The 12,019-nt window shown below is 34.7% G+C and overlaps 1 protein-coding gene across 1 annotated transcript in view; it reads right to left on the bottom strand.

Moving 5' to 3' along the window:
- Positions 1-11,786, bottom strand: part of Cht7 (chitinase 7) — a 29,444-nt gene extending 17,658 nt beyond the window's left edge. Inside the window, exon 1 of the mRNA XM_033330995.2 lies at positions 11,498-11,786. Coding sequence (XP_033186886.1) covers positions 11,498-11,500 — 3 coding nt within the window. The 5' untranslated portion in view covers positions 11,501-11,786. The remainder of the gene's footprint in view (positions 1-11,497) is intronic.
- Positions 11,787-12,019: the final 233 nt, after the last annotated feature.

Raw genomic sequence — 12,019 nt, 5'->3', positions numbered from 1 at the left:
ATTTATTATTTACTATTTAAATGAAAAATTGTGCTTAGAATTTACTAATTTATTATTTACTATTTAAATGAAAAATTGTACAGTCTCAATCCAAGAACCTAACCTCAACCGAAGAATCACAATGTCGCTTGTTCTGAACCAACGAACTTCGTCTTGGCACAATTTGGCAAAAAATGACAAAGATATCAAGAAAAACGAAAACCCGTACGAAAAATCTCGTACATGTACATTTTTTCCCACATCAAGATATTCAAGTTCTCTTCTCAAACGATCAAACGTAACAAACGATCTCAAGCTTTCGAGCGATATTTACGAATGTACATCCGACAAAAGACGAATGTTCATTTTTATTTTTGCTGAAAGCAATGAACTCTTTTAATGGCCTGTGTATGCGTTCTTTTATTCGCTTTCACTTTCCTCGATTGACGAGAGAAGACACGATTAATTTTTTCTTTTGTAAGAAAGCGAAGCCTAGGTAGACCGCGTGTGATCTTTGAGACGAAGGGCATCGAGAGACGTAAAGTTTTGGGCTGTCGTTTTAACTTGATATTAAATTACTTCATTGGTGATATAATATTCTGAACGCTGTACACTAATTATATCATATCACACGAGTTTCATAATTGCGAAATATGAAGGAACTCCAGCAGATTTGACATTGACTGCCTTAAGACACGCTTTAACGTCCAAACTTCCTAATTACGTTCCAGTTATAAAACAACTTATACAATTATGTCAGTTACGTAACTGTCTCCATTGTTTCACCTGACGTATTCTAACAAACAAAATAACATGTAATATAAATCACATAGCGTAATGTATCGAAATATTTGAATATAACAGATTTCCTATGACCCGCACTTTCTAATGAGCCATCTTTTTTTTATCAAGCCCTACGCTTCATTTTTATAGCGTCAAATTTTTTATACTCGTACGAAAAGAATGAATCAGCCTGTAAGTAACGCGGTCATAGGTTTTCCTTTTGGCGATCAATCAGTGACGAATCTTCACGTATATTTTTATAATTCACTATCTATTTCTATAAAGTTTCCTTAGGAAATTTTCTATTCCAATTTTTTGAAACTCCGATAGTAACAACTCTCATTGTTTTCAACTTAATTTCTAGAAAAATCACCTTTCGTATAATACGATGCAATACCACAGAATGATACGAGGTTTAATATACTTAGACTTGATTAGTCGATACTTTCTCTGGCCATTCTAGTTCGTAGTATCTGTGAATCACGTAGCGTAATGTGACAAAGGAAAAACGAAGTATTTTAAAACAGGTGGTCCAACGAGTGTCCTACAGTTCGTTTCAAAGTTTCCTTCGTTCCTATTTCGTGGCGTCCCATCCCGCCTCGTTCCATTTCATACGGTTCCCGCATAATTCATCGTGGCTCGCCTTCCGACGTTCGACAAACACGGTTTTCGAAAAAAGAAGTTCAATCTCCATGCGCCTCGTGGCCTGCCTTTCTTACGTATATAACGATAAAGAAGGCAATGACCGACTTTCGTGGCCTCGCTTCAATACGAGCACTTACGAAGAAAAAGTACGCGCAAGAAACGCGAAATCACGCGCGTATTTCTCGATTCTTCATTTCCAGACCCCCTGTGCCGACCAATTTGTACACGCGAAAGTTCAATCTCTGTTGAGATTATCCGAGTTGCTTGAGTTCGAGGCGGTTCAATTCGCCAACTTCGCTTCAAGTTCACCCTCCAGTCAAATCGTTCGACTGTACAGTAGAACTCTACGTATTTGGTCGTCAGGTCAACATAGTTGGTCAACATAGTTGAGTCGATTAGAATTTATAGAATAGGAGCTCACTAATTTTCATCAATAAGAACCCAAACGTTCGGATAAGTAGATTCTGCTAGCAACAGTTCAGTTCATCGGTTATTAACTAAAAGTTCGTTCGAATAAATAGAAATAGTAATTTGTGTGACTTCATTGACCCATTAAGAACCGACCAAGCAGTGAAATAATACGTGTTGATGCGTAGAAAAATATAAGTAAAATAAATCATCATTTTCGGTCAACGTAGAACAATTTCTTTGGAATAATAGGGACATCGCACAAGTTCATTATGAATAGGAAAATAGGAAATTTGACAAACTTAGTAGGAAAACGTTTGCCTCTTGCGTCATACGCAACGATCAAATTAATAATAATTTAGTTTTGCAGCTATGCGCAGACCTAACTTGTGTTGAAAGAGTCGTTTGAAGCGATGCGTAACGAAAGAAAATGGGGACGCTTCGTAGTGAAAGAGTTGGTGATGTTTTCTCGATATCTAACGTAATCGTAAACCGATATGTTGCTCTATTCTATAAAAAATACGTTTTAATAAACCGACCGGCATTCCTAACGCACATAATCCAAATACGTTATTACGCTACAAGTTATACAATTAATTTCAGACGAAACTTCGATTCGCAAATTTTTCTTCTTGCTCCTGCCGAATCCTGTCTTCGCCTCGTCTCGAATCTTCGACAGTGCAATTAATAACAGACCGGTCGTATTGTTTCTAGCATTTACCATTTCTAGATATAGTGGCCGCGTATAATAGCGCGATAATGCCGCGAAAGGTAAATTCACATATAAATACATGCATACAGGCATATACGTAAATACAATGCACACCAAGTCACCGGTGAAACTTACATAAGGTGCAAGTTGCCGGACCTGTTGTCAGGTTGAAGCGAGCGTATTTTAACCTGAAAACTTCGCCGGCTTGCTAGGAGCAAAAACTTCAGATCCGAGCTCCGTTCAGGCTGGTTCATTCGTTGTGATCGCGCGAGTATTTCTTCTGACCGGAGCAACGTACCACCACTTATCGATTCGTATCGTTTTCAAACCACGCACGTTTGCGGACCGTTTTCACTCGACTTCCGCCGGAGGGGCCCGTTCGGCCACCGCTTATGAAACTTTCAGCAGTTTCCTGCCGCTACGGGAAATCTATCGAATTTCTTCCATTTCCTTTCTTCCTTTTATCTACATCATGGCATACCATGCAATACCGATGCCTTGCTTTTATGGCGATGGAGACTTTCGGCCAACTGTTGCTTTGGTTCTCACGCGAGAATTTTCCCATTTCTATACCGTAAACTGTTGTTAAAAAATTCTGAAGATGTCTTCTATTTTTGCTTTCATCACAGTGGCAGATTTTTGACAACTGTTGGTTTGATTCCTCTGCGAAAACCTACTTTTTTACACATAATGTCCGCTCAAAATTCTCGGAGCATCTTTTATTTTTAATGAAATTATACTATTTGATGTAGATTATAAACTTGCAATTTTATACATTTTATCTGATCGGTATTTTATTCGTGGTATTTAATATCATCATCTTTTATTAGTATCCGTCAAACGATACTCTTACTGCATTTAATCTGTTTGGATTAATCACTCGACTAATTACGATTATAGAGTAGAGATTTATATTTTTGTGGGCACGTTTTTCGACTTCGTCTGATATTAACAAACTTGTTAATTTGAAACTCAATGTACAAGCATTTACAGTGAATGGTGAAAAATAGTTAGCGCTTTTAGGCATGCCACTTTACGCACTACTGTGTGGCTCAGATACCATGCTACATTCCTTTCACCAAAGTATGCAACTTTCAATGTCTGCGACTCGTAGAGAATGCATTCGCGAATCTGTATTGGTAGAAAATATTGCTATTGTTTGGTCAGTTGCTTCAGATATATCGTCCATACATATGTAACTAATTATTTGATTAATTATTTGAACCTTGAGACAGAAAACATTATCTGTAACAAATATCTAAAAAAAAAAAAAAATAATAATCAAACTACAGAATTAAAAATTTCTATTATAAAATTTTTAGATGAGGTTTATCAAATTACTTTCGAATTAATTAAGTAGATTAGAATTTAATCGAAATTAGAGGACTTTAAGATAAATTAAAATTAATTAGTCTTAGAGGATAGAAAAACTGTTTGATTTAAGATTAGTGTGGTCCAAATAAACATTCATGAATTTATAGATCGTAATTAAGAGCTAATTTAGAATGGATTCATAAGTGTAATTAATTGTGATCATTCTGGAGAAAACTTTGAAAGTCAAGAATCGCGAAATTTTATATCGAGCTATGTCTACGATATTTTATTCGTACTGTTCATTTTGTATATATTTGAATCCGTAGACACGTTAATTATTTTAGCAATTTACTGTTTGATACGTATGACATATAAGTTAAAGGTAACAAGTCACGAATGATAAATTTCAAATTTTTAAAAATTCTATGCCAATAGAAATCAATCTGTACGTGACTAAAATTTAGATGTAACACGATATACTCTAGAATTTATGAATGATTTATCTAAATGTTCAGTCAGTTATAAATAGCTCATTAAAAGCAATTCTATGACTTTTTACAGCGGTAAGATCAGATTTGCAAATAGGGTTAATACAATAGTAGATTGTAAAATATTCCCAGAAATTCTGTTCCACGTATCAAACCCTTCTAACGTACACGTCGGCATCTTTGATGCTTGCTTTGATTATTCCTTACATATCATTGACATAATCCCATTCCATTCGATTGTTTTAGTCATAGAGATCTATTTGCATAAAAAGATGAGCGTATTTAGGAATGATATGCGTAATTAGATCAATAATTATAGAATGAATTCAAGTCGATTTATCCGTATTTATTCCATCATTCTAATATCATTGACTTTTCGCAAAAATGATGTGAAAATGATATCGTACTATGATAAAAAGGAATTTTTTCAAAATTGCATGAGTGGAAATTTAAAGAATGAATTTTTAGCCACACAAGGTAGACCAAACGATTCTAGTTTTCACGGCCGGCTGATTTTTACCAGGAATAGAAACTACGCTCGAAATCCTAAGAGATGTAGCGTTTACTTTTTAGAAAACGTCAACTGAGCAAACGTGCGCGTGCATTGCACCGTGCATGCGTGTTTATCGCGCTGGTAGAGGAACAAACACGGCGAGGACGGGATGGTATCGCGTGCTTCGATAGAAATTCCACCGGATTCCAACTGCTTTCTACCGAATTTTTTCCTGGTCACTTTTGCACGCATTTTTCCGCGTACGAACGAATCGCTAGATGAACGCGTTCTTTCTTGTCGATCCAATGTAAAGACTCAAGAACTTGAGGCATGTGTGTAGGATAACAGAAATAGGACAACACTCATCGATTGGAAAGATACAACTAGATATTTAGGTCTTGCTGCATCAATATAAACTTAAAAATTTGGAAACGATTTTGTTAAAAAATTGAAGTTATTCTTTATGGTTGGAATGGCGACAATAGCATGATAGTCGAAACTGTCATTTATTTTTGGAAGTATTTTACAAATTTATTGAGCAACTTTTCTGGCAACTTTTGTTATTTGTTGTGTGTATTTATTATTACTATTAGTTATCTGTATATGTAATTATTGGATTACAATTAGATGTACATGTGCTATATTAGGGTAAATCTTTTGGAAAATTGATAAACAATTTTGACGTTGCAATATATTGTAGAGTTCCTTTATCTATTATTAACCCTGTATCGCGCAATAATTTATTATTCATTTGCAATCATTATAAATTTGAAAGAGATCCAAATTTCTTATGTGTCAAAGGAAACACAAATAGAGACACGGCCCAACCACATATATTATGCTTCTTACAACTACAAATCACATATTAAGCTTCTTACAGCTACAAATCTTTCTTTATGGGGATGACTCACAACGTTTGAATCGCCAATTCAAGCCTCAATGCAGTCTCGCGATTAATAAATCATGCACATTCTTTGACTACTTTCGTTATTTTATCTTTATTAATCTTTGTTAAATAGCATGTTGAACACAGGTATTTTCAACACCAATTTGTATAAATTAACTGTAAAAATTGTGAACGCTTATTGCAGCTGTGTATCAAGAATTATTTGAACGATCGCTTGCCAAAAGCATGGCTAACGTGAAATTCATAAAGAATGTAGTATATCTTACGTGGATTGCATAATCGACTATTTTTTAGACTCGTACGATTCTTCTCGAATGCCTGATCGACCGCAGACCGATAAAAATCGGCCTTCGGTTTCCTTAGCACCGTGTACGCATGTACAGGTAAACTCCGTTTATATCTTACATTACACCGTCTTGCAAATCATAAAACTGTTAATTAGATAACAAACAGATTCAGGAATTATACATCAAATTAGTATTGTTCTTTCACCCAGAATTACACCGTTTAATTTTGGTATTTGAATTGTAAATACAATCTGCGAGACAATCTTAAGAATCATGAATTATGAATTTCTCTTGGCTAGCTTCATCATTTCATCATCATTAATCTCCGTGAATTATCTTTTTTTTTTTTCGAATATTAAGATCTTCGTAGAATTGATATTCGTAAACGTTAATATATTAACTAGGATTAACTAAATTGCCAATATTTGGGATTTAATAATTCATATATACACAAAAATCAAAGATTATCGGTAGATTATCTTGTTGATTTTAAATGACGTTGTATGTTTTTAAAAATTATGTATCTATATCTTTAAACCGCTTCATGTATAAATGGACGAATTTATTAAGCAATTACAGCTGAGAAAAATAAATCAATTAACGTGTAAGTGAAATAATGTACATATACTACTGGCTATAATCGGTTAATTCGAAATTAATAATTCTTAATTCCTTGTTCAAAATGTTTCTTTTTACCTTTTCGAAAGAAGATATCTGATATGCCCACTATTTATTTTATGATCATGATCTATATATAATACAATCATTTAAATTTAGTGATACTATAGGTACATATACTTCAAGCATTCATAATTTTGGTCCAATACTGAACAGAATACAAAATAAAGTTTATTTAATGTATATTCCAAAGATTATTTGTCATAAATTATTTGTCAATCAACGAATATATTTTATATTCAGGGTATGATTCTTACGTTTCATCATACGTAGAAAACATTATTTGAATGATTATAAGCTGTAGCTAAGGTTGATCAATATTTCAAGATTTTACTCATGTGTGATATTTAAGAAATTATAAAGTGAAGCGGTTACATAAAATTACATTATGTAATGCGATTAGAAATTGCTCCAGTTGAATATCTAATTAGATAACAAAATTATATGGTGTAATAAAAGAAATAAAATGTAAAATAGTCTTGAAACTGCACCCAATTTAACAAAATTCTACAACTGATTAAACTTTATTCAAATATACTAGAATTGATGATTAATTTGCTTCCTACATACATATTTCAATCGTTATGAACTTTCTACTGATCAACTGAAATTTTTTAAGACAGCTATCTATGCTTGCTTCTAAATGTTATAATGAAAACGTTGTCACTTAATTAATCAGCGAAAACCTGCAAATGGCGAATTCAGAGAAGCCAAAATTCCTGAGCGTGCTGACCTGTCGCGAACCAGGTTGTCGCAGGTTTCACCAATCGGTGTCATTGGATGTAGAAAGAACATTTCTCTTTTTCTTTACCGTTACGCGACTAGTCACGATTAGCGATTGCCAGGGACGACCATTAATAATTCAGCGCAATACGTTGCATCCGAGGATGACTACGAACGCTCTTTGTGTGGGTTGTTTGCGTCAAATTTTTCGTCTGTACAAAAAACAAAATATATTCCGCAGAATGGAAATGTTTTGAACGATTTGCAAAATAATAAAATTTATCATGCATTAATACCCTGTCTTGTTGCACGTTCTCCAATATTCAACATTCAACGTAATAAACTGAACAGAAATATTGATCTACAGTGGGCTCCTTTAGATGGAAACATAGATACACACTACCAGGTGAATATTCAATATGATAAATAATAAAATTTCAATAATAAAATTTCTTTTGGAACAAAACCTTGTATAACAATCATCTCGTAAATGATGAAGAATAGATATAACTTCAAAACTTCATGCGTATGGTATGTTAACAGAGATATAAAATGTCATCAAGTAAAAAAATTCCATAACTAGAAACATTAAAAGAACGAGGAGAAAAAGTGATCAAAATGATTACGCCTAGGGGATTCTAATGTAGCGTTAATGCAATGGAAAGGCAGCAATTTTCTTATTTACATACCCGTTACATCGCCGGCAAATGAAGGGACTCGTTAGCTAAGCATTATGAACAAGCCGAATTTGCATTGCTTCACAATGCAACAAAGCATTCGTGTGAAAACGGGCTGGCAAACGTTATAACAAAAAAAAAAAAAGAAAGAAAGAAAAGAAAAGAACACGAGCGAGAGAGAAACGAAACGTTGGCAATTCAATTCTTTCGAAGGAGGATACCGTGTCAGTTTCCTTCTCTTCGTTTCGTAGACTTCGTAAATCAAGATCGAGAGTTCACTCAGCCGATCGACGTTTTCACCATAGTCCGGTGATTAATATCGCGTCTAGTCCGCACGTTTTAACGTCGAATTAAACCGCGCACGATCGTCGTTACAGGTGTTCACGAGCCATCTTCTTCGTGATTGCAAAAGGTTTTCGCCTCCTATACAAGAAAATGAAGTTTATGATCCGTGCTAGGTAAATGTCAATGAAAGAGAAACAGTTTGAAATAGTGAGTCGAAGGTGAAATCACCACAGTGGGATCGAAATGATGGACAAAAACACAACAGGTGTCTTCTTTGATTATCGTTTAATTTATAAACTTTCTTTTGTGAATATATTATAAGTATTGGATTGAACGGAAAGTTTTTGCATATTTTGTGGGATTAGCACTCGTGATTTTAGAAATACATTACGAGCAGAAAACAAGCGGTTGAGTGCATGTGAATTTTATAATTCAGGAAAGATATCGAAGAACCAAATTGTAAATATTCATTCGACGTAGCACCATATCGTAGCGATTTGCTAAATTTAGAAACAGGTATTTCAGTCTTAAAAATCAAGAACCATCTAAAATGTTACGATGATATCGAAGTCAAAGATCAACGACTGTATGAGATTTAGCAGAGAATTTGTAAGAAATGATGGCATATTACTTATTAAAGAGACAATCAGGTGTATTACGTATTTCATACGTATTTCCTGGTTAATCCAATACAATGAAAATTCTATATTTCATGAAAATAATACGTATTAAGTTCCTTTAACAATATCTGTCAACGAACATTATACGTAGAACTGTCATAACATTAATATTAATAAAATCAACTACTTGGAATTATAAATATCTTTTTACATCATATGAAAGTGAACGTGGAGACAAATTCAACCATGTTCGATACAGTATACGTATAATAGTCTGCAAGGTGAAAAAGAAACATTCTTTTATTACACTAACATCTTTATCTAACATCGATTTTCATAATTAAAATCATAATACGGAATCGCAGACTGAAACTGTCTATTTAGATGTATACATACGTCTTATCTGTTGACAAATATAATCAATATGCCTACATAGTTATCTTCGTAACATGATAATTTTGAAAAAACGTTTGTTAACCATTAAGAACACCTCTTCGTGACACAAATCTCTATTTCTACCTGTCTTCTCGATCGTGTGCCGTACTTTTTGACGCCCACCTTTCTCGAATCGCGATAGTCAGTTACGCGGTCCCGTTCCTTTCGATCTCGCTTCGAATTTGTTCGATTATCAAAGTGCAGAATCGACACACGAGGTCGTCGCTCGACGAAAGTGAGAGGGCTCGAGTAACCCGGAAGGACAAAAACGAGTTCTTGATACTTGTTACGACGAAGGTCCACGGGAATCGCGTAGGCAGACAACTGTCACTGTTCCGCCGATTTACGAGATACATCCAGATATCGGTGAACTTTCCTTCTTCATTCACATTTCTGCCAGCTTCATTAACCTTGGCGCAAAACAATCCACGCGAAATGCTCTGCAAAACCTTGGCGATTATTCCGGAATAATTAAATTGTCCTTTTGACTGGATTATTCGCCTAGTCGAAAACGGCAATAAGTCTTGTGGTGTTTTTATGACATCGTTTAAATGGTAATTTCCGAAATATTAATCAGATAAGGAAAATTCTCCTTAATACGCGAATAAAAAATTGAACAGGATTCCATGTAACTTTTGTTTTATAGCAACCTAAATATTTTAATTGATTTTAATTAAGTGTGATTAAATATTTTATAGATTGCTTTATTCCGGACATAAAATGCTATATATAGCCAGAAGGTTATATATTTATGCATCTGCATTTTATAAGTTTTTCGCTTTCTGTTTTATCACTGTATTATTGTAATTTAATATTGCACTATTATACCGTCATCACCATATAGTCACTAAGTTTGCTCTTTTACTTCTAATTAATAAACTGAAACTTCGCCTAATATAAAACTTGGTAAAAGCAAAGTTTGTCAAAATTTACTACCGGCAAACTCTTTTACTATTTTTCACACTGTACGCATATATAAACAAAATCACACGACATTACACGCAATTACACACATATAATCAATATTATATTATCGTATTATTTAAGTAGAATAAATAGAACCATTAATAGTTATTCTCTGTGCTTGAATATGAGAGTTGCGCGTACTTTCAAACGATCCATATGTATCATGATATCAAACACTTGCTAGAAATCTTCAAACAGAGATCACTAGATTAAATGTCCAAAAAATCATTCTGCCATAATTTGGTCCGGTCATTGATGCAAGAAGAAGGACAAGAGAAAGAAAAATGAATAACACAACTGCGTCGAGATCTCGATGTCTGTTTTAATCCTTTCCGAATCGATCTCTTTTCAGACCGGTTCCACGGTGGTCTTGCATGAATCCGCGCATGATGTAATATCGTTCGAATGAAAAATAAAACGAGTTTGAAAACGGAGCCGATTCGATCAGAGAAAAAGGATGGAGGAAAAGATTTTGCAAAAACATGAGCAATTTTTTCAGAAATCGCCTGCGAAACACCGTGAGCCTAATAGCCAATCTCGATTCTTTTATTACTGATAAATGTGAATAAATTTATAAAAACTTGATTAAAAAGTCGATCCTCGTTCTAACAAGATAAAGTGAGAAGAACTTGGAATTCAAGCTAATCTCTTGGTTCTGACAAACGTGAATCAATTTACGAAAATTGCTTTAGAAACTTACGCGTTAAAGTCTGATAGGGTAAAATAAAATCTTCGTTAAAATTTACTATACTGTAGAAAATTAGTATCAATAGTATTATATAATTTACCAAAATAATTCTGTCAAACCGTCCACGAATTTTCTACATACTATACGACGTAGACCTGAAGATTAATCACGATTTTGTTACTTTGGTGAATGCGAATAAACTTACAAAAATTGATCGGATATCGACTGACTAATTTTTCTTAACAAAGTAAGTAAGAAAATAAAACAGTGTTGAAAAATTGCCATGTTATACAACATTGATATCAGCGATACCAATTTACCAATTCTATTAAACTCTCTTTCTCTTTTTTCTCTACTCTCAAATAAACACGATAACAAACAGATTCGGAGCTCGCACGTTTCCACTTACCATGATTCGTCCAGTTTTTCCAGCCACGCGTGACGCTCCGAACGTGGAAAGTAGCACCAATATCGACCAGACACGAAGAAGGGGATGAGTAAAAACAAGACAAGGCGCGGTCGAACGAAACTATACACGAGAAGAGCGTGTGTGAAATGCGGCGAAACTCAGTCCGTGAACGGAAACGAATGATAGAAAAAGGAAAAACGTAATCGATAGGAGAATCAGTGATCGAGGATCCACCGCCACATGATCGAGGAACTGTCACTGACAACAGTTCAGAAAGCACTGACCGTAGTGAACGAGTGCCTCCTGTCATTCTCTCCCTCCTCCCTTTCTTTCTCACTCTCTTGCTGTCTGTTTCTAGTCAGCTCGTTCCAACTCTCTTTTTCTTTCCCAACGGAGGAAGGAAGAACCCCCTTCCTCGAGGAATACTCACAATCACGATCAGGCTGTTTCGATAGTGGCTGCCCCCACAACCCTTCCTTTCCATCGTTTTTGCACACACGCGTTTTCAGCCCGGTATTCAAA

The sequence above is a fragment of the Bombus vancouverensis genome, chromosome 12, assembly GCF_051014615.1.
Source record: "Bombus vancouverensis nearcticus chromosome 12, iyBomVanc1_principal, whole genome shotgun sequence".
NCBI classification, from domain to species: Eukaryota; Metazoa; Arthropoda; class Insecta; order Hymenoptera; family Apidae; genus Bombus; species Bombus vancouverensis.
The sequence above is the reverse complement of the archived record's forward strand: the minus strand, read 5'-3'. Positions and strand labels throughout refer to the sequence as shown.